At 38.0% G+C, this 24,240-nt stretch overlaps 1 protein-coding gene across 6 annotated transcripts in view; it reads right to left on the bottom strand.

The window, feature by feature from the left end:
• LOC131439362 (intermembrane lipid transfer protein Vps13) overlaps window positions 1-24,240 on the bottom strand; it is a 46,749-nt gene that overhangs the window by 9,495 nt on the left and 13,014 nt on the right. For 2 of the 6 annotated variants that reach the window (XM_058610282.1, XM_058610281.1), the window contains exons 9-21: window positions 20,776-20,888; window positions 20,598-20,708; window positions 19,870-20,535; window positions 19,684-19,807; window positions 19,248-19,292; window positions 18,857-19,039; window positions 18,353-18,793; window positions 16,607-18,291; window positions 16,214-16,546; window positions 16,025-16,152; window positions 15,873-15,960; window positions 13,466-13,516; window positions 61-264 (exon numbers count right to left, since the gene is read on the bottom strand). In XM_058610282.1, the coding sequence (XP_058466265.1) occupies window positions 61-264; window positions 13,466-13,516; window positions 15,873-15,960; window positions 16,025-16,152; window positions 16,214-16,546; window positions 16,607-18,291; window positions 18,353-18,793; window positions 18,857-19,039; window positions 19,248-19,292; window positions 19,684-19,807; window positions 19,870-20,535; window positions 20,598-20,708; window positions 20,776-20,888 (4,172 nt within the window). The remainder of the gene's footprint in view (window positions 1-60; window positions 265-13,465; window positions 13,517-15,872; window positions 15,961-16,024; window positions 16,153-16,213; window positions 16,547-16,606; window positions 18,292-18,352; window positions 18,794-18,856; window positions 19,040-19,247; window positions 19,293-19,683; window positions 19,808-19,869; window positions 20,536-20,597; window positions 20,709-20,775; window positions 20,889-24,240) is intronic. The other 4 variants (XM_058610283.1, XM_058610285.1, XM_058610284.1 and 1 more) reach the window with 4 other exon arrangements.

The following is a 24,240-nucleotide window of genomic DNA, read 5'->3' as shown; positions in this document are numbered from 1 at the left end:
CTGAAAATTCAGTAAATCGAATGATGAGTCAACCAAAATTATAACATAAACAGCACTAACCTGATAGGTCATATTATTGGCCTGGCACGCGATCACACCACTGGAACCGGCCACATCCAACGAGAATTTTTCGCTCCATTCTCCGGTGTCTACCCGGATGGCTGCTTTCTTTTTGCCGAAGAACACTTTTTCGCGAAATGAGAACAGAACCGGTCCATCGTACTCCGGTGGATGGTACAGAATGTTTGTGTTCTCGTCGTTTGACTGTTTGCGAATTTGAAGGAAAAACAAAATATTGTTACACAAACTTCGGTTTTAACGTGATGGTTGCAAATTGATATATGCTTCATAATAAATATTTTTCTGTAGTACATAGACACTAAAAATAGGAGACTAGGAATTATCTGAATTGTCAAAGTTAAAAATTTCTACTAAACCAATGGTCATTGTTGGAATAGACAAAATATAATATCTAGCCTTCTATATCTACTGTTCTGGCTAAACACAACTGACAATTCACATACAAAACGGTTAACAAACAAGACAAAGCTTCAACACAAAACACCACCTCCGTACTGAATTTTAACATAATAATTAGGAAACAAACATTAACAGTTAACCTCCAACCCGTCGAATGTTAGCAAATGAACATCTCGCGAAAAACGTACAGATTGTTTCTAATTTTTAGATTTTCGTGTTGGAAAAAGTGTGAAAATTCAACTTTGTACACATTTTTATTTCTACGGAACTCACTATGTAAAGACTGTACTCGAAAATAATGCAACACTTTCTTTAGGGCCAGATTCCTCCAAAAAATGTTTTTTTTAATTCCACTCTCCACTTATTGTTTAAACAATATTTAAAAATTATACTTTTTACAAATTAAACTTCATTAAATAACTCAAGCTGCGGAAACGCGTTCGATTAGTCGGTCATTTCCTGGAAATCAATCATCGGACAGTAAAAAGAAAAATGAAAGAAATGAGCTTCGTTACTGAACACAATTTTTCGATAAAAAATTGGATCTAACGAGTAAAATTTTGCTTGGTTCGTGGTGAAACGTGCAATAGTTTTAAAATACGAGTGAAAATCTGTTGAAAAATCATGGTTTCAAGAAAAAACCCGATTAAACGCTTCCAAATCGAATAAATTTATTTTCAAAATCAGTCTTCAATTAAAACTGTTTATAGAGCACTTCACGAATTTTATGGTTCACATAATCGTCCATTTAAGACTACCATAATGAACATAATTACCAAAATCATTCACTCCTTTGGACGCCAACCCATCGACAAGAATGAGAAGAGTGCGTTTGGTAAGTCGGAATTTTTTCTGGAGTTTTTTTCTGGCTACCTAGAGTTTCATTGATTCAAGGCTTCAGTCTTTTTCAAGGCTACCTGAATCACTAACAGTCTTTTTAAAGACTAACAATTAGTCAGTCTTTCTCAAGGCTATACAAAGAGTGATATTAGAGTGACTAAGAAATTAATCAGCCTTTTTCAAGGCTAGCTATTCAAAGAACTATTCTTCGAACTAATCAGTCTTCATTAAGACTACCACAAAATCAGTCTTCATCAAGACTTTTCCAAACTAGGAGTCTAATCGAAGACTAATTTAGCCTAGTTAATTTAATTTAAAATTTCATTCATTTAAAAAATGCCTGCGTCCAACCGGAGAGGCAACAAGCCTAAGGCTAAAAATAATTCAATACGGAATAAATCACAATCCGTCATTCAACATTTTTCTAATAACATTCACGATCTTATAGAATCTGAATGTAAAAATAAAAGACAACGGACGGATTTCCCTTCCGTTGATCCTTTGCCGTCTAAGAATATTTACGAGATTCTTCCTGAATCCGATTGTAGCGACATAGAAGAAAATTCTTCAAAAATTCCCAAAATGGACGCTTGTCGTTCTGGGAAGAAACATCAATCTATGCCACCAGTGACGGTGATGATTTCCGACTTCAAAGCATTCCGTACTGAGCTTTCTACTTTTCTCCCGGAAGTAAAAGTCTCATTTCAAATCGGACGAAGAGGAGAATGTCGAGTCTTGGTTGATGGATTGGAAGATTACGAACGCCTTATTCGATATTTGTCCGAGAAACTTCATAAATTTTATTCATATGATATAAAATCAGACAGACCCTTCAAGGCTGTCTTGAAAGGCTTATCAAAGTACTGATGAAATTAAAAATGAACTAAAAGAATTGGTGTTGCCCCTTCCTAAGTAATACTTATGAAAAAAGAGCGAATGGTACTTCTAAACCACGCTCTTGAATATCCCATGAACTTTACCTAATACACTTCAATCGAAGTGATGTAAACAATTTGAAAACTTTAGAAAAAGTACGTTTCATTTCCCACATTAAAATCCATTGGGAACATTATAAATGGCATAATCGTGTTGCAAACTTAACGCAATGTCGTCGTTGCCAAGGCTTCGGCCATGGAACCAAAAATTGTCATATGGATATACGATGTTTGAATTGTGGTAAATCGCATTCGAAAGACGTTTGTCCAATGAATGAAACCACTGATAAATTTTCATGTTCAAATTGCGATGAAAATCATAAATCCAATTATTTGAAGTGTCCGGTCAGGAAAAAAAAATTTAAACGCTCGTTCGCTTAGACAACAAGTCAAATCAACGACCTTAAATTTACAGAACATACCTGAAAATCAAAAAAACCGTTACAAATGCCACGCTTAATTCTTCTAAAGCACTTATTTCTTCTAATTTAAAACAAAAAACAGGTACGCCTGCCAATTCGTCTTCTAACGAAAACAACCTCGATCGACCTCGTCATCATCTTCTTCTAATGTCAGTTATGCCAGTATAACAGGTAGAAATCTACCACTTAATTATTCTAATGTAAATAATCAAAACACAGGACCGCCTTGCAGTTCATCTTCTAACGAAAACAATTTATTAATAGGTAGATCGGCCATATCATCTTTTTCTAATGGCAGTCTACCTACAAATATTCCTTCAATGCCATTCGCTTCTTTAAATGAAGTTGATTTAGGCGATATAACTGAAAATAAAATGATCTACCTACAAGATCAACTTTTTCAAATGATCATCCGAATGAATTCGACTTCATCACTTTTTGAAGCATTTCAAATCGGATGGCAATTCGCAAACAATATTATAATAAATTTAAAATTTAACAGTGATGTTAAATAATTATTTGAGTATTTTAAATTGGAATGCTCGATCTTTGAAATCGAGCGAAGATGAATTTTATAATTTTCTCAAAGTTCACAAAATTCATATTGCCATTGTGACAGAAACTTTTCTTAAACCAAATGTCGAATTGAAAAGTAATCCACATTATGTGGTTCATCGATTTGACAGGTTTACTGGAATGGGTGGTGGAGTTGCCATTTTTGTCCAACGGCAAATTAAACATCGAATTTTACCTTCTTTCAATACTAAAGTTATTGAAAGCTTGGGAATCGAAGTTAAAACCATTCATGGAATTTATTTCATCGCTGGAGCATATTTGCCATTCCAATGCACCGGTGAACAATTAAATTTCTTTGAAGGCGATTTGCAAAAACTCACAAGATATCGATCGAAATTTTTCGTGATAGGGGACTTAAATGGTAAGCATGTCCAGTGGAATTGTAGGCAAAATAACAGTAATGGTAAAATACTTCATAATCAACTCTCAGCTGGTTACTTCACAGTTCTTCATCCCAGTAATCCGACTTGTTTCTCTTCCGTGAAAAACCCGTCTACAATTGATCTGGTTCTAACGGATTAAAGTCACATTTGTAGTGAACCGATTACACATGCTGACTTTGACTCAGATCATCTTCCTGTAACATTCAGACTTTCCAACGAAGCTTTAATTAATCCAATTAGTTCTATATTCAACTATCATAGAGTGTCATTCAGTAAAAACCATTCAAGCGAAGAGGTTGTGTTTCGATTGTACTGGCTCGTGAGTTAACGGCTGCTACCGAGACAATTCTAAGCTTCAGGTAGTTAAACTGCCCATAGCAAACGCAATATTCGGGGCGTTTCCCGACTGGAAAGCTAGCAACGAAGGCCATCCCGTTCATACGCACAGAGGTGTAGAGACACAGAGGTGCGAGAGCATAGAAGTGACGAGTCACAGAGGTGCCATCGCATAAAGGTGCGAAGACGAAGGGGTGCAAAGGCACAGAGGTGCTAAAGCAACCCAGTGCTGATCTACCAGGTACCAGAATTTGTACGCTGCGTAGGATCAAAAGAGACGGCATATATCGCGAGGTGCTACACTGCAAGCATCGCATTTGATCGCCACCAAGAGCAAAAGCACTGTACCTGGGGTCAGGTACAGCAAGTGCAGTGGTGTTCACAACGACGGCAGAGCAACTGAGATAGCAGTAAACGACAGAAGACTGCCAATTGGAAACAGCAAAAGACTGCCAATTGGAAATCGTTGGAAGAGCTTCACGTCGTTCTTCACGATAAAGGAACAGAGACATCAGCTACAAGGTAGATTTAATTTAATTTATTTTTTATTTCTTATATCTGAAATTTTACTAAACATAAGTTTTTATTTTGGTATTATTAATTTACAAAAAAAATTTAATGTAATGGATGATCTCATGGAAGATCATCCGAATCCGATTCCGGATACTAGTAAAAGTTTAAATACTCCGAGGGCTAAACATTATCCACAGGGTACCACTGGGCCATGGATAGTCTATCTTCGAAAAAAAGAAAAGATTTTAAACTTGATGCAAATTACAAAGGATTTGACATCACATTTCTCTGAAGTTAAAGAAATCTGTAAGGTTAATAGAGATAAAATTCGAGTTGTAGTTAACGACTTGAAACAGGCAAACGATATTGTAACCTGTAAATTATTTGCTATTGAATATCGAGTTTACATTCCATCGAAGGAGGTAGAAATTGACGGTGTTGTGACTGAAGCAAGTCTGACAGCAGATGATTTACTTAAAAATGGAGTTGGCCGTTTTAAAAACTCCATGCTTGAGGGAGTTAAGATACTCGAGTGCAAACAATTGTACTCAGCATCTATTGTCGATGGAAAAAAGTCTTATCGTCCCTCAGATTCGTTTCGCGTAACATTTGCCGGATCTGCATTGCCTAGCCATGTCTATATCGATAAAATTCGTCTTCCTGTTCGGCTTTTCGTACCGCATGTTATGAATTGCACGAACTGTAAAAAATTCGGACATACAGCTACTTACTGTAGTAATAAGTCCAAATGTATCAAATGTCAAGGGCCTCATAAGGATAATCTTTGCGATAAAGATGTTGAAAAATGTGTTTATTGTGGGGAAAGCCCTCATGATGATCTTTCAGTGTGCGCTGCATTTAAGCTGCGTAAAGACAAAATGAAGCTTTCTTTAAAAGCACGGTCTAAGCGCACATATGCAGAAATGCTCAAAACGGTCATACATGTCTCCCCTTTGGAAACCGAAAACGGTTTTTCAAATCTTGCGGAGCCAGAGGAATCTGACTCTGACGGAAATAGTGAAGATACCTCGTTTGTCACTCCTCAAGGGTCTGTTAAGAGGAGATTAACAAACCACAAAATACCAAAAAAGACACCTAAAATTATACCTTCAAAAAAAGATCCCCGTGTTAAAGCTAAAAAGCCAAATTTAAAACCAAAAACTGTGCCTCCTGGTTTGTCAAATTCACAAACCAATCCAGGAACTAGCTCAAGAAAACACAATAATCCAGTGGGCTCCATTTCACATTCACCAACAGGATTACTGAAATTTTCGGAAATTGTAGAATGGATTTTCGCTGCATTCAATATTTCTGAACCTCTAAAGACCATCATAACAGCATTCCTTCCAATAGCTAGAACTTTTTTGAAACAGTTATCAGCTCAATGGCCAGCTCTTTCAGGTTTTGTATCATTTGATGGATAATTTATCATCCGCCGCAAATGATTCAATCACTGTCCTGCAGTGGAATTGTCGAAGCATCATGCCAAAACTTGATTCATTTAAAGTTTTGTTGCATAGTCAAAAATGTGATGTATTTGCTTTGTGCGAAACATGGCTTACATCAAACATAGCCTTAAATTTTAATGACTTTAACATTATACGTCTCGACAGAGACTCCCCGTATGGTGGAGTGCTTTTAGGAATTAAGAAATGTTATTCCTTTTATAGATTAAACATTCCTTCGACTTCTAGTATAGAAGTTGTTGCTTGTCAAATAAACATTAAAGGAAAGGACATTTGCATTGCTTCGGTATATATTCCTCCAAGAGCTCAAGTTGGACAACGACAGCTTAATGAAATTGTCGAAGCCCTTCCTGCTCCACGTTTGATTTTAGGAGATTTCAATTCGCACGGAATGATGTGGGGTTCCGTTTACAATGATAGCAGATCATCTCTAATATATAATATTTGCGACAATTTTAGCATGACGGTACTAAATATGGGTAGCATGACACGGATCCCAAGACCTCCTGCACGTCCAAGTGCATTAGATTTATCTCTTTGTTCGACTTCAATTCGACTAGATTGCACCTGGAAAGTATTTCCTGATTTACATGGTAGCGATCATTTACCAATCATCATCTCAATTAGCAGTAACAAAGGCATTGCTAATTCAGTTAATATTCCATATGATTTGACAAAAAATATTGACTGGATTAAATACCAAAGTAATATTTCAAGTGTCTTAACTTCAATGGAAGAGCTTCCCCCACTTGAAGAATATGACTTCCTCGTTTGTTCGATTCTGGAGGCCGCAGAACAAGCCCAAACCAAACGATTTCTTGGTCCATCGTCTAACAGAAGACCTCCAAATCCTTGGTGGGACAAAGAGTGCTCAGATGCTAAACACGCGAAACAAAATGCTTTCAAGACGTTTTTAAAACGAGGAGGAGGAACTCCTCAGAATTTTGAAAAATTCTTGGTTTTAGAAACCAAGTACAAGAACATACTTCGGGTTAAGAAATGCAGCTATTGGAGACATTTTGTGGAAGGTTTGTCAAGAGAAACCTCAATGAGCACTCTTTGGAATACGGCCAGACGAATGAGGAATCGTAACGAAGGAAATGAGAGTGAGGAGTACTCGAATCGATGGATATTTGATTTTGCGAGGAAAGTTTGTCCAGATTCCGTTCCTACGCATAGCATTGTTAGGGAGTCTTCTTCAAATGATGATTCCATTGATAGCCCCTTTTCAATGATGGAATTTTCCATAGCACTCATGTCTTGTAACAATAACGCTCCTGGATTGGACAGAATTAAATTCAACTTGGTGAAGAATCTGCCCGACCTCGCAAAAAGACGTTTGTTGGAATTGTTCAACAAGTTTCTTGAGCAAAATATTGTTCCACCTGACTGGAGACAAGTGAAAGTTATCGCCATTCAAAAGCCGGGGAAACCAGCTTCCAATCACAACTCATATAGACCCATTGCGATGTTGTCCTGCATCAGAAAATTGTTCGAAAAAATTATTCTACGACGTCTCGACACTTGGGTCGAGACGAACGGTTTGTTGTCAGATACTCAGTTTGGCTTCCGTAGAAATAAAGGGACGAATGATTGCCTTGCATTACTTTCGTCTGACATCCAAATTGCCTTCGCTCAAAAGCAACAAATGGCATCTGTATTTTTAGACATTAAAGGAGCATTTGATTCAGTTTCCATTGATGTTCTTTCAGACAAGCTCCACCAACATGGACTCCCAGCGGTTATAAATAATTATTTGCACAACCTTTTGTCAGAGAAACGCATGCATTTTTCACATGGCGATTTGGCAACAATCAGAATTAGCTACATGGGTCTCCCGCAAGGCTCATGCCTCAGTCCGCTCCTCTATAATTTTTACGTGAATGACATTGACAGCTGTCTAGTAACCCCATGTACACTAAGACAATTGGCAGATGATGGCGTGGTTTCAGTTACTGGATCCAAAGCTATTGATCTGCAAAAACCATTGCAAGATACCTTAGATAAATTGTCCGTTTGGGCTGTTCATCTTGGTATCGAATTCTCTGCGGAGAAAACAGAGCTGGTCGTCTTTTCAAAAAAGCATGATCCCGCGCAACTTCAGCTTCATATGATGGGAAGAATAATCGAACAGGTTTTGACTTTCAAATACCTCGGGGTGTGGTTTGATTCCAAATGCACGTGGGGAGGACACATTAGGTATCTGATAACGAAATGCCAACAAAGAGTAAATTTTCTTCGAACAATAACAGGGTCTTGGTGGGGTGCTCATCCGCAAGATCTAATAAAATTGTATCAGACAACGATACTTTCAGTGATGGAATATGGATGCGTTTGTTTTCGTTCCGCTGCAAATTCTCATATTATCAAACTTGAGTGAATTCAGTACCGTTGTTTGCGAATTGCTTTAGGCTGCATGCATTCGACACATACAATGAGTCTTGAAGTTCTGGCGGGAGTTCTTCCATTAAAAGATCGATTTTGGGAGCTTTCATCACGCCTGCTAATAAGATGTGATGTGCTGAATCCCATGGTAATTAATAATTTCGAACGACTAGTCGAGCTTCGATCTCAAACAAAATTCATGACAGTATATTTTAACCATATGTCACAGGAAATCAACCCTTCAAGATATATTCCTATCCGTGTCAGCCTCCTAAATGTACCTGACTCAACTTTATTTTTCGACACATCCATGCAGCGCGAAGTGCGTGGAATCCCGGACCACCTACGCTCTATGGAAATCCCAAAAATATTTTCAAGTAAGTTCAGGCATATTAACTCTGAGAAAATGTTTTACACGGACGGATCGCGAATGGAAGAAGCGACAGGGTTTGGTATGTTCAACAATAATGTTTCGGCCTCATTCAAGCTTCAAGAACCTGCATCTGTTTATATAGCAGAGTTAGCAGCAGTTCATTATAGCTTGAATGTAATCGTCACATTATCTCCAAACCATTATTTCCTCTTCACAGATAGTCTGAGTGCAATTGAAGCCATTCGCTCAAACGCTGCTGGCAAAAATGAACCGTTTTTCTTGGGTAAAATAAAACAGTGTCTGAACGACATATTGAATAATAATTATCTAATCACAATAGTTTGGGTTCCGGCTCATTGCTCCATTCCAGGCAATGAAAGAGCCGATATTTTAGCCAAACGTGGTGCTATTGAGGGTGAAATTTATGAGAGACCGATTGCTTTCAACGAATTCTATAGCGCGTCTCGCCAAAGAACACTTGCCAGCTGGCAAGCTTCTTGGGATAAAGATGATCTGGGTCGGTGGATGCACTCAATTATTCCTAAAATATCGACAAAGGCATGGTTCAGGGGACTGGATGTGAGTAGAGATTTCATTCGTGTGATGTCCAGACTCATGTCCAATCACTACACGTTAGATGCACATCTCCTTCGAATTGGACTTTCCGAGACTAATCATTGTGCTTGCGGCGAAGGTTACCGCGATATTGACCATGTTGTTTGGACATGCGTGGAGTTTCGTGATGTCAGATCTCAACTAATAAATTCCTTGCGTACCCAAGGTAGACTATCCAATGTCCCAGTTCGCGACATTCTTGCTTGTCGTGACCTTCCATACATGAAACTTCTTTATCATTTCATTAAATCCATTGGAGTTCCAATTTAAATTTTATTTTATGTTAAACTGTTTTCTCTTCCATGAGTTCAACCAATAGCCAACTATAGGATATTGAATATAAGTGGTGAACTGATACAAACAATCCTGAAATAGTTATAAGATCATGTACAAAATAAATGTATTTTATTTAATGTAATTAAAATAGCAACTCGCTTGATAAAAACAGTGTTTAGATTAACTAATGAGTACCAACATACTAATATGATATTCGAAATGTATTAGGTTTAAACTACTATGTATTGTGGATGCCACGGCGAAGAAAAACTTATGTATATTGCCTATGAAATAAACGTATTTATGAAAAAAAAAAAAAAAACTATCATAGAGCTAATTGGTTGGATTACAGATCTCACATTGAAAATCATGTGGATCATGAAACTATTTTAGAAAATTCTGCGGACATTGACATAGCAATTGATAATTTGAATCATTACATCATCGAAGCTAGAAATCTTTCAGTTCCAAAAGCTCAAACTAAATTAAATTCTCCTATCATCGATGACAATCTTCAACTGCTCATTCGATTGAAGAATGTTCGTCGACGACAATATCAACGTTCTCGTGATCCTGCTATGAAAAACCTAGTTAAGGATTTACAAAAAGAAATTAAACATAGATTTACTCTTTTGCGAAATGAGAATGACATTATTGAGACGAATTTTGATGAAATTAAATCAGTTATCAGGAAACTTAAAAATATGAAGGCTCCTGGTAATGATGGAATCTTTAATATTCTTATTAAAAATCTTCCCGATGTTGCCTTGAGACTCCTGGTTAAAATTTCCAACAAGTATTTTTCATTAGTTTACTTCCCAAAAAGATGGAAAAATCGCTAAAGTAACTCTTATACTCAAACCTGATAAAAACCCAGCAGAAACATCAAGTTATCGACCAATTAGCTTACTTTCTTCTATCAGTAAACTTTTTGAAAATATTATCTTGTTGAGAATGATGTCTCATATAAATGAGAATTCAATTTTTTTACCAGAGCAGTTTGGATTTCGTCATGAACATTCAACTACTCATCAACTTGTCAGAGTAATGAACATGATAAAAGCAAATAAATCTTCTGGGTTATCCACTGGATTGCTCTTCTAGACATAGAAAAAGCATTCGACAGTGTTTGGCACAGAGAATAGCAAATCTGTCTAATTTCCAGTTTCCTATTTATTTGATCAAAATGATTCAAAATTATTATTTTGAACGTACTCTTCAGATCAGAATGCTAAATCTGAATTGTTACCCGTACGAGCCGGTGTTCCGCAGGGTTCGAGCGTAGCTCCAATCTTGTATAATATTTTCACGTCTGATCTTCCAAATCTACCTGTTGGTTGTCAGAAATCGTTATTCTGTGACGACACAAATTTGTTAGCCACAGGTAGAAATCTAAGAGTAATCTGCAGAGGTTTTATATTTTCAGTGATTATCTGTCAAAATGAAAAATTGAACCAAATGCAGTAACGCAATTAACTATCTTTTCTCACAAACCAAGAGCTTCTTTTCTCAAACCAAACAATAATCACATTCTCAAATTTAATGGCTTGGAATTGACATGTTCTGATCAAGCTAAATACTTAGGTTTAACGTATGACAAAAAACTCATTTGGTGAAAACCAAGTGGAGTGACTGTTACCCTTATTATGGGTATCACTTCACGGTGGAAATCAAGTGAAGTGGATGTAGGTCCTTATTACGAAAGTCACTTCTGAGACAAAAGTAATTACTTGAATGAACTTGATGTCATTATGAACATCACGCCACCAACATTTTGTTGAAAAAAATATTTTTTTTCCACCACAGTGATCACTTCACTATGCGTGATACCGGTAATAGGTAAAATCAAGTGAAGTGACATGTAAGTGAAGTGAATGTGAAAGTGGAAGTGAGAACGGTAATAAGGGCCAGTAACAATTCGATGGACCTTCTCTTTTCATCCCAGTCGTCGCCTCCGGGGTCTTGTGTTCGGGCTAGCATACAATGGCGATTCATACGTGCAAAATCGTGCGCAACGGTGATTTTTAACGAGTTTTTACTTGCATACACACTTAAATTGGATTACTGATCTCAGCTGTTCAAACCTGGGTCGCTGATTTTTTCAGTAAAAGTAACGTTTCATCACAGCGGTACCTTATAAGGTACTGCTGTCAACAAATGTTTATTTGTGTTGATATACCAGTAGAATGAGAATGTTCGGTAGTTCGGCTGAAAAAAATACCAAATGAATTTTAGTGTGTACTGAATACAGGTTTTTAAAAAAAATATTGTATGAGCTTGGATATCTGTTTTCTGTGGTGCAATGTGATGTCGTTTTCTCTGGAGAGTCCTGGAACATGTTTGAATGCTCAAGACTAGTTTCTAATTCTCGGTTTATAATGAGAAAAATTCTATCACTTTCGCAGTTCGATGAATCCATAGCGCGATCACGAATCGCTACGTTACGCAGCAAAACTCGAACACGAATTTGGTTTAAAGTTGTAAGAACAATACCAAATACTGTAGATATAATTGCGTACGGTTACTGATATTAGGGGTATAAATAGGTATGTACCGTGTTTTCGAAGTTTGAAACTTCATGGACAAAAAAAAATGGTTTCAAATTCAGCATTCAAAGTATTGTCCATTGCTACTTTCTCCCATCCTTTTGGCAATTTACGGATACCCTTTTCAAAAATTCTATCGGTTTGGCCTTAATCAACGAATGGATCCATTTTTTGACTTTACCATAATTGGAGAAGTGCTATTCAATCAGGCCAAGCTGCATTCAACCGGAACAAATAGCAATAGGTAGGAGCAATGTCTGGGCTATACAGTGGGTGGGTTAAGATTTCCCTTATTTCGAACGTCTTACAAATTCGAAGTTTAAATAAGTTTTTGATTATTTTGATTTCGACTCAGCCTAAAAATCTGTTTTCTGTTTGCGTCTTTCGAATATCTGTCATCATCCAAACCAATATCGACAGAACAGAATTATTTATGGCAACCGATTTTTCATTCCGAAAACCATTGTATCATGCAGGTAAAGCCAGGCAGCATATACATCCTCGAAGAAACTTCCAGTGAAACCAAAGTAGCTACAACACAAATATATCAACAAGTATGAGATGTGTGAAGGTATGTTGTTTACTGTACTCGTGTATAAAAATTTCTCGTCAAATGAACCAAACATTTGCTCTGAAAAAGTATTCATGAAAAACGAGAAAAATCTATTTCTTGCTGTCCCGATTATGTACAACGAAATCGTCTGTCTCCCAGAGTGGTTGTAAGTACGTGCGACATGAACCTTTTAGATTATTTTTGTTCAAGTTATGAATCTCTCTCATCGAGAGTCTCTGTTCCTTGTATCGACCTACATCTTTGCGAACGGATCCACAGTTGAGTTTCGATAGCATCTCACATAGCCCTGCCTTTCGGATCTGGAAAAGTGTTCGATGACATGTTTAACATATTGGTGTACTCTGTGCGATTGGTTTGTATGTGGAAATTGTGTTGATAGTGATGATCGTAATCAAAAGTTTTAAAGTTAATAAGAAACATGCTAAATCTAAAACAACAAAAAAACAATGACAAACATGAAACATAGAGAAAAGTCGGCCAACAAACAAGTCAAAACATTCGGAAGGGTAAAATGTGCTGCCCGAAAGGTAGAATCACGTTTTTTTTTCGAAATCATGATGACACGTTCGCTAACATAATTCCACCCTGGATTTTCCAAAACTATAACTAAACCCGTCGTGACCATTAAAATCAGTTAGAATAACCGGAAAAGTAGTAATAGGAAAAAAAAAACAATTTGGATTTCTAAGCACAACCAAAATTGAAGGAAATAAAAAGTGATTGAGTAAATTGCTTTTTGAAATACCTTGTAATTAGTTTTACCAGCCAACTCTTTCTTCTCAGTTTTTCTTGATTTCTAGCGTTCGAAGGTGGTAACGAAACACATGACGGAATAAAATGACACAATGCACACAACAAAAAATGACGAGCATTACACAGTACCCGTCATATTAGAGAGATAAAACAAAGAAAAACGAGAAGGTCAAGAAGAGAGTATGTATGAGACAAAGGTACAATATCGTTTGACTAAAGAGATAAATAATTGAATATCAAAAATCATTGCTCGGACGATGAGTAATGTAGTTATAATAGTAGACATATATGACGGAATATGCTTATATGTTGTGCTTCAGCTACTGTTTTTATCTACTTTTTCAAGAACCCTAGCTTTTCATCAGGGTCCAGTAGAGCTGAGTTTCCATACTTATGTATCCAACAGAAGATCTGATCATTTTATATCTATTTCAATGAATGAGAATTGATCGCCTTAGAGCAATTTCAGAAATCAGTAGAAGATCATCAGACTTCACATACTCCGATTAAAATGAAACTGTGAACATTTATTTTTACGAATGGAGACATTAATTCAACCTAAGAATGACTTTTAGAAAGGGCGAAAGAATTTTTATATACAATTTTTTCATAACATTGTAGCTCGAAAACTGTTAATTGTAAGAAAATTTTGTCCAAGAAAAATTTATAGGTACTCTAAAAAATATACACTGGAAAAAAAGTTGAACACTTCTTCAGAAATCAAAAAATTAATCGAAATAATCAATTAAAAAAAAACGTCTTCAACTTTTTTTAAATTAGTGAATTTATTGCTTTTGACTGGTGAACTCCTAAAGATTTTTTGGCTATTTTGCATCAAGTATTGCAATTCTTGAAAATAACTAAAAAAAAATCAGTCGTAACTACTAAAATTTTCAAAGGACACCAATCTCATTAGCGTCAATATATCGGTTTCAGTAACAGGTTCAAAATAAAATTTGAAGAGGCGTTTTTCGCCTTTTTCTATAGTTAGAACATAGAAAATTCAGAATAGAATTGCTGGTGAAACCGACTTTCGATCGGAGCTCCGGAGACCCCTAGTGTTATATACCATTCGACTCAGTTTAACGAAATCGGAAAATGTCCGTGTGTGTGAACCATTTCGCTCACTTTTCTCGAAAATGGCTTAACCGATTTCAACAAACTTATGCTCGCTTGGAAGCTACTATTGGATTGTGGATCAAGTTCGAAAATCAGTGAAAGTGACATAACCGACAAACCGCACTTTTTTCTCCGCTCAATTTTCTCGGAAATTGCTGAATTGATGTCTACAAACCTGAACTCGTTTAAAAGTTACTATTGGGTTGTGAATCAAGTTGGAAGATCAGTTGGCTGTCACTTCCGGTTTCGGAAATATAATGGTATAAGTGACGTAACCGACATAACGTGTATTTTTTCTATCCATATATTTTTCAGAAAGTAACCTCATCGACTGTGCATTGAGTCAAGCTTTTCCAAACTAACCGAAACAATATGACTGATTTGTGTTAAAATCAGTCCAAATTCAAGTCAGAAATGATCCCAACGGAAGAAATATGTTTTAATGAGACTGTTTGAATTACCAGCGAGTCATTATCACCCCACTAGGCTGGATAAAAAGAGGTTTTTTAAATTTTACTTTTAAGATTATTTTTTAAATTCTTTGTTCGACTTTTTACTCAATTTATATGTGTTTAGAGTGCTCCAACGATTTCTTAGAACTTCTACTTCAACGCCGTTTTTCTACCAATAACATTTTCCGAGTTACAACGATTTGAACTGAATTTCATGTAAAAGTACATATTTGCTTCTTAAAAATCAGTTTTGAGTCAAATCGGTCTCTCCAACCGTACAAAATGTTTTTTTCTTATACTGAAAATGTGTGTAAAATTTCATCCAAATCGAAACAAGTCGATCCTGATTTTGCCACCTTTTCTGCTGTGAATTTCTAGCATTGTTCCTTAGCAAGGTCTTATCTACTTATTTATAAAAAATAAGATGAATACTTGAATAATTGTAACACTCTTACTGACATATTTTTGTTTAAGATGAAACTCTTACACTTACTTTACGTCTGCTCAGTGCTTTATGTTGAACCGCGAGGTGGCATTCGCAGTTCTACATAAACCGCTAATGCACTGATTAGTCGAAGACGAAACGCAAAACATGATTCAGTTCAGTTTTTTTTCACTTCTGCTTGATACACAAGTATGCAGCTGAAACACCTGAATTGTGAAGCACCCACAATCGCAATTCTAATTTTGTAGCGATATACAGCAAACCACGGGAAGCGAATTTATGGACAAATTTGAAATAAATAATCTACTTGCAATCGTGGGTTCACTTCGTTTCATCAACTTCACTTTGAAATTCAAGTCATACAGGAAAACAAATTTACTTACTCTATAGCTGAGCATCAAACCCGTTTTATTGAGCATCCAAAATGGGCAGTAAACAATCAACGTCAAACCGTCGTTTCGGTTTTCATATCTGGTTTTTGTGGAATGATAAAAAGGAATTAGCAATTTAGTTGAACAATTACCAGCATCCTTACTTAACGCCCAGCTGCAGGGACATCACTTCAACGGAATCGTAGGCGTTGAACGTCCAAACCCCGAACTCCGGGGGCTGAGCAGGGATTTCCGTTGTGCAAGACCAGTCTTTTTCCAAGTAACTAACCAGCTAAAAGTATGAAATCAACCGTTTAAACGTCCCATCACTTCACTAGTCAAAATAATAATACCCTTGCTACCAGATAGGAAACCTCCGTGGTTGACCGAGCGGCAGTCTTTACCGTAGGTAGATGTAAAAGTTCTCCGGGACGAAGCAGCTTTTCACCATAGTCCAGATAGTCTTCGCCAACGATCGTAGAGGTGGTGGAAATACTTTCGGAACTGGTAATGAACTCGTTTTGCAAATCTCGTCGCACTGAACAGCCGGCTACCGATACGGTCAGACCGATGGGCAGAGCGTTTCGCAGCATGAGCGGGGGTCGGAGGTGAATTTCGTAGCAAGCGCTTAGCATCGTGTGCTTTGAAGTCACTTCATGGAACACACCGTGGCGTTCCCGAACGGCCTGAGCAAGAAAAAAAAAATATTAAAAAAAGATCCTAGCTTCATACATAAACATCCTTACGTTGATGTAAAATGGTTCAAAGGTCTTGATGGGGTCGCACTGCAGTGACTTAATCAGTTCCGAATTGTTGGGCTGTTCCTTCCAACTGATTCCCTGAGCAGAAGAGTGATAACCCTTCATTGAAAAGTACAACTCCTTTGAATCACTATACAAAAAATATAACGGAACGTTGAGAAATCCAGCCGGACGAATTTCTCCCACCAGGTACTTCTCATGATCAATGAACTGATAAACGTAAACGGGGGCAGTGAAATGGTTGAAAACTTGAACGATTCCTCGTAGTATCACCAGCGTCGAACCATGTTCAATTTTCACCTCTGAAATGATGGCCCACGGCTCCTGGTCGGTCTTCCGATACAGAGGGAAGTAACGTTTATCCGATTTGTACACCGGAAGCGTCAACTCTTTCTCCGTATCACCGACGATTACTCTGAGAAACTTTTTCTTGGCACTATTTTCGTTACCCTGCATCACAGTCAGCATGGAAAGATCGGTGTCTTTTTCGCGCGGTTCCAGATTCAACTTGCCATTCGGCATAACGATGCAACTGAAAATTTCCTGGGCGCTAGTTTGCTCGATTGCGATCAGTTCATCTTCGCGGCCCTCTTGTAGGTGAGAAGGATGAAGCACAAAATCGCTTCCTATAAAGTTTACTTTAATATCCTGGCCTGTGTCATTTTGTACTGTGTACGGAGCTTGAATTTCCGTATTTACAATACCCTCGCGCTTGATTGCTTCTGAGAAAGCTTTCCCCAAATTTTGAATTACATCCAGACAGGTTTTGGAGACAGTCATCTCCAAGCTATCTTTAGAACCAACCAGAATCTTCGTGGTTGGATCTCGCGACCGATCCTCGTGACGGTCAACTTCCAGTTCAAATGTAAGCTCCCACGGAACTGCTTCGATCGCTCCGTTCGACTGTTCCACTTCATTTGGCTCGATCACGTATTCCCACAGTGCTAATGCCTGATTGTAGTACGACATACTCAAACGCAGCGAGCTACTAATCTTCATATCCGAGCTCCAGTTGGATATTTCCGCTTGCATGCTAGTCTCAATGAACAACATCGGAATGGTGTTGATTCCCAGACCAGTTTCAATGACCAGTGAAATTGACGGAACTTCTACCATACACTTTTCTTCTTTAACATCGATCATTCGTAAAGATTCCAAACTCAACGCGTCCTCCGCCATTTCAGGTCTGATGAACCAAAAGTCATCCAGATTGTACGTTTTGATGTCCCATAAATCGTTGTAATCCACTGATCGCTGAGTCTCGTCCAACTTAATCTGTTCATTCGTAGTCAACGTCACCAGCGCATTATTCATCAGCTCGATGACCGCGGGAGACACACTGATTTTAATGTTTGTCGAGTTCAAGCTGAGATGTAAACCTTTGCCTTCCGGTGTAGATCCGTTCAAGCTGACCGAGCAAGGATGGATTACGAAATGTTTGGTGTCATTGCGTCTCTCCGGATTGAATTCGGCGTAGTACAGACAGAGATCCTTCAGCTCACCTTTGATTATTTGTCGTTCTCCCACCAAACGTACGTTCAAGGATATTTCGTTGTTCAGAATCAAGGCATAGCAGTTGATATCGTCCATCTTCTCCACCAGAATGATATCCGGTTGCTCGATTTTAATCATTACCGTCATCTGACCGGATTCGGATTTTTCAACCGGTGCTGGAATTGTGCAAATTGTTTCATTTATAGTTAACTGTGTTACGTTTTGTTGAATACCCACCAGTAGAGGTGCTGGATTTCCTTTCTCGCCGAGCTTGTTCCTCGGCCGCCTGTATCGCCTTCTGTTCCATCAGCTCTTCCGGTTGAAGGAACTGCTGTATCTTCAGTAGAAAATCTACCGACAGTATGAGATTGAAGCTTGATACCTTCACATCGGCAAACATGTCATTCTCTTTCATGTTGAAAGTAATATCGATCATCGAATGAAGCGGAGCCAGTAGGGCGGCCGTTTCGTCGTCGTCACTTCGACTAGCAATACTGATTCTCACATCGCTCGAACGACGCTCCATCAGACGCGTCAACATATTCTGTCGATTGGGCCGGATATCATCCAGTCGGATATCGCACAAAATGACGGCCGTGTTGAGGGAACCATCGGTTAATTTTTTACCCTGTAGCGAGAGATAGAATATCTCAAAGGCGGCTAGTCCTTCATCGGGAGCTGTCAAATGGAAAACTTATTCTATGAACTGAAAATATATCGTAAATTTCACTGATTACATACCTGTAAACAGTTTAATGTTGATGCTGTCAATTTGGAAGCTAAACTTCAGGAAAGTATCGATCTTCTGTTTCGTAGATTGTTTCTCTTTGGTGGAAGTTTCCTGTTGGGTCTTCAAAGCGACCACGTCCACGCCAAACGGTTTCGCAGTGGCTTTTTTCGCTACTGTAGACCAATTAGTTTTACCTACGTGGAATCATGGAAAGGATTATCATCTTGTTATGACAAGTATTTATTATGTGCAATAGTTCGAGATTTACACGATGCCTTGAAAAAATCCAATCTGCACAGAGAAAGGATCTATTCGCAAGCAATTTTGGCGATTACTAGCTCCGATTGGTTCTGGAATATAGTGCATATACAAATTAAAACAGCCAAGAACAGTTGAGCTTACCATCGATAGCATAATTGTCAGCATTTGAAGTTGTATAATTGATTACTGTTGGCAGTTGTTGTTGTTGTTTTCGATACCAAGAGGGTGAGTGGTTTGAGGTAAGCAGTATGGCACACGTAAAAAAGCAGCACAAGCAATTTGGCGGAATGTACAAAAAGTAATGGGCACACAAAGAGCAATGTGACATGCGAAAGGATAAAGAAAATGATGAGAAGAAACAATGCTGGATGAAGGTAAAACTTTTGACGCAGTATCGAGCAATGAAATGGTTGTTTTTATGAAACTCAGTAGCAATAGATATGATAAAGCACGAAGGTACTTAGAAAATTTATAGTTAATTATGAAGCGCTTTCAGATTATGCTGCTGACATTTCATTACTCGTTTGTTTCGATTATGATAAACATTATAAAATATATACCGAACAAAAATACTTACTTTGAGGGCTAGACGGTGATTTCTCAGTTTTAGCCACTGGCTTCTTGAACTCATCCTGGCCTTCGGTCATATTTTTAGATAGTATTTGCATGATTACGCTGTAATCAGTCGCAATAAAGTTGAGCTAGAAACAGAACAATACCCATTGAAGAAATGCACAAATTAAAAATAACCAAACCGGCATACCTCGACAGCTTTCAGCCGTCCCGAAATGTCCATATCCGGTTGCTCTCGGTACCAACTGGACGAAAGATTTCTTCTCATAATAAGCGTAAAACTGGTTGGACTGAGGACCGCACTTTGGTCCGGCACAATCCCGTAGATCATGTCATCTGAACCGAATCGCGAAAGATGCGAGGTATTATGGTCTTCCGAAGGACAAACGTCAACCTTCGAGAGCTTCATGTCTTTCAGTTCGATCTTCATATCGTCGATGACGGCAGGCCCATGGACGTTCTCCGTTGCAATATCCCGGAAATTGTTAGTAATGCTCAAATGACCGAAATCCATTGCGACTGCTTTCAAGCTTTTTGAATCCACGGGAATCACGATAATGGGAGCTTTCACTTTGATGTCCAGCTTCATTCGCGTCGCCTTACTGTAGGCTTCTACCACATTGTTCCTAGCTGCCTCTGCCGCAGCAGCACTTGCGTCTTTGATGCGTTGCTGGGCCGCTTGGAAGTTATCCAGAAAGGCGAGCACCGACGTAACGAACCAATTGAGAAATACAATCCTGGCACAACCCATCGTCACCTCAATGCGCATATCATCCGAGTTGTAGTCTGACGTAGCTTCCAAGTTGAATAATACAACCTGGACTTGTAACGCGTTATCGCCGATGATCGAAAGGATCTGTGAATTCAGAAATGATTAAGAACCAACGGTTGTAGTTGTACTTGGAAGTAAACGCTTACTTTTGTGTGGATCGTTACTGGATTCGTGTCGGTTAATATGATGTCCTGAAGCCGTATAACGACTTCCGTGTAGGATGATTTTATGATTGCACTACATGTCAGATTTTGAACCTGTAGAATCGTAGAAAATAAAGAAGGGTAAAATTTGACCCACAAGCCGTGCGATGAACCGACTCACCTCCAGAACGGCAATCGATCTCTTATCGTTCTGCAGCTCAACCGTCACGTCTTCCAGCTTAGCCACCACTCGAATTTTTATGCTGTCTACAATTGATGGTCGTTTACGATTAGCTGCTCATATTATAGTGTCATGTTTCGAAGGTTTTTGTGGTGTGAAATTTAGGTGGTGAGTTGTTTGATGTGTTGCGAATGTCAAACAAAATCAACAGATCAGGCAGCGCGCAGTTACGCAAATTATTTCACAGGCAGGCAACATTCAAACACCGGTTTTACGTTTCGGTTCCACATCAGAATGAACGTCAATATCGTGTGTGTCGTTAGCACCGGAATCAAGTGATGCGAAAATCAAACCAAACAAATAAAAATAAATAAACATACGAAACAACGTTAATTACTATAACTACTCTAGAATAGTAAGTTTAAAAAAGTCTAGTCAACTGGTATGAATCATGTCAGGGTTAGTACAAATCCCGGTTACATCACGTTTTATCGACGGTCATTTGGCATAGACACCCTTTAGAACTATTCAAGTCAACAATAAGGATTTTTGTGAATTATTTGGATATTTTATGCCGATTGGCTTGTTGCCAAATAAACTTTATGCTAAATGGTGTTTATGCCTAATGACCGTCGGCGAAAAGACTGCACACCCATAACCCAACACGATTACCTCACAGATACCTAAATTCAATTGGATTCGGCGAACAATTTGTGTTACATTACATGTGTGGCTCCCCCATTCAACGATTTATTTTCCGCTCAATCTTCGCGGAGATGGCTGAACCGATTTCAACAAGCTTAGGCTCATTCGAAAACTATTTTTGGCCTGTGAAACAAGCTTGAAGATCAAATGGGTGCCGCTTCTGGTTTCGGAGAAATGGTATAAGTGACATAACCGACAAAACGCAATTATTTTTTCCTCGCTTATTTTATCGGAGATGGATAAACCGATTTAAACAATCTTAGGCTCGTCTGAAAGCTACTATTAAATCATCGATCAAGGTTCACAGATCAATTGAGTGACGTAACCGACAAATCTTCTCAGAATATGACCAATGATCAAGTTCAAATGTATTACTGTTGATACTTTTGGTTTCGGGAATGTTACCGAATCGGAAGAAATTTGTGTTAAAAATTAGAACAAATTCATGTCAAAAATTAGTTCAATGAAAAATATGCTTAAAGGCCTGAGTACAGGACAGTGTGTTGTGTATGTGATTCATTCAATTCCGCTTGCGTCTGTGTGTTTAGCGACCTTATTAAGTCGATTTCTGTTACCTTTTTCCGCACGGTACTAGGAAACGAAATCGGATGAAATGACGGACGCATATTTGGTCTTATATATTATTCGTATTTAAACTAAATTATCTAGACTTCATTACAATAGATTTATGATCAAAGCAAGCTATTCCCAATCCATTGTCCGCGAAGCATCGGGGGTTGGAGTATTTCAAACGAGAAAATATAATAAATCTTACGTTCTAAACGTCTCGTTTTGACGTTTTCTCAGCCTTTAATTGGACTGTTTGAATGACAAGAGGAAGGCATTCTCACACTACCAGGTGTATTACGAAAAGGTGCTTTCTCCATTATGTTTATAATCAACGGGAAACAAACAGAAAAATGAACTATTAGTGAAAATAAACGAAAAAATTTAGTTCCGGATCATGCCAGTTAGATAGCATAGAAAGGGATCTAAAATTATGACTAAGTTTCTCTTTTTTCTTTTATGACTAAGTTTCAAAACATTTGTTAACGATTCGTTTCAGAGATTTATTAAATAAGAGTGGCTAGTTGTGAAGTGTAAAGATGATTGTTTGAGATGTGTTCCTCAATTTTGTTTAAACTGGTTTGTAAACAGTACCGCTGAACTGTCAAGGATGAATTCTTGTTCATTTGTGATGTCACGATAAAAAAATCTAATTCTGATGGCGTTTTCGTTTTTAATTTGCACTACACCGGTGCAGTGCTACACTGAGGCATGAAAAAGTGTAGCACTGGTGTAGTGCAATTGGCAAAAACGAACGGTTTCAGTGCAGCTTTCGCTACACCGGTGTAGTGCAATTTAAAAACGAAAACGACATGAGTTTTGATTGTATTAGGTTTTGCACGAACATGACATAACCTCACAAAATGAACTTTTTTTTTCGACAGTAGACGTGTATTTGTTTACAGTTTACAAGTTCAGAGGTTCATCGTTTGAATCTAAAAATTGGGAGTCATCTCACACTAACACTTCCGGTGAAACCCTCAACGAGTGAACACGTCGTATCGTGTTAGTGCGGTGAAAATTCGAGTATTTCGCGAGAAAGAAAGGATTTTCATCCGTACTTCGGTGACTCCACGTTGTCACATAGCGAGGGTTTCACTTGTAGTCCAGTGAAAAGAAAGTCCATTGGACTATAAACGAAAGCTAACTGGCAATATAGCTAAATCGCTGTGCCATCAATCGGCGTCATCTCAAGTGAGGTGACGCCACCAGAAGTGAAGAAGAAGAAGAAGATCTCACACTAAAAAGACTTTTACAAATATCGCTCCATGTTGCTGGAAACACATACAGGGCAATCTTTTTAGTTCTTTTCACTGTGGAATACGTTTTTAACAGGCACTTTTTCGTCATTTTTCAATTTTTAATTTGCAGTCGCAAAACAAAACAAACACACGGCAACTGTCAAAGATGAACTTGATTCATCGGCAGTTCATTTGTGTCGTCATCGTGCAAAACCTTATTTGTTCAAGTTCATTCTGTTTATTTTGTGAGGTTATGTCATGTTCGTGCAAAACCTAATTCACAAGTAGGGTTACCAGTGCAGATATTCTAGCAAGCTCCACAGAAAAAGTACTTTTTGGTTGATGTTCTCAACTTTATTTTCGACAACCAAGTTTGGGCAAAAAAGAGTTGTGGTTAAGAAACTGTGTCAAAAGTCCAGCTGTGGAAGTAATCTGCAGTAATATAGTTCCCTCTGCATTCTTAAATACACAGTTTTTGATTAACTTTTCGTATAGAATTCAATCACTTTTATTTCCTTTGAAAAGGTTTGTGAACTACCGTTCTTTAGCAAAGAACTTTTGTGCACTCATTCTTCCAGAAGAACTAGTTCTTTTGAACCGTTTGCGAACGTATTGCTCATCTCTAGTGCGCCCTCCGGGTAATTGGCTGGTAACATAAAAAATACTTGATAATTTCTAGTTAATTCACCAATCGATAGAAGTTGGAACAGATAGAAACGACGGGTTTGAGAAACTCATCATAGATTGATGGTCCCAACAAATCCATAGCATCACCTTGGCACCCTGTATATTGGGCTTCGACGTTGATGATGCTGCGTGATATGGATTATTCCAGGATTTTCGGCGTTCGAGATTGTCGGGGAAAGTTTCTTTCCGCCGGTGTTGAATTATCTTGATTATCCATAGATGTACTTTTTGCCTTGCACAGTATCTCACAAGCAAAATGAACAGT

This window comes from Malaya genurostris, chromosome 3, assembly GCF_030247185.1.
Source record: "Malaya genurostris strain Urasoe2022 chromosome 3, Malgen_1.1, whole genome shotgun sequence".
NCBI lineage: Eukaryota > Metazoa > Arthropoda > Insecta > Diptera > Culicidae > Malaya > Malaya genurostris.
The sequence above is the reverse complement of the archived record's forward strand: the minus strand, read 5'-3'. Positions and strand labels throughout refer to the sequence as shown.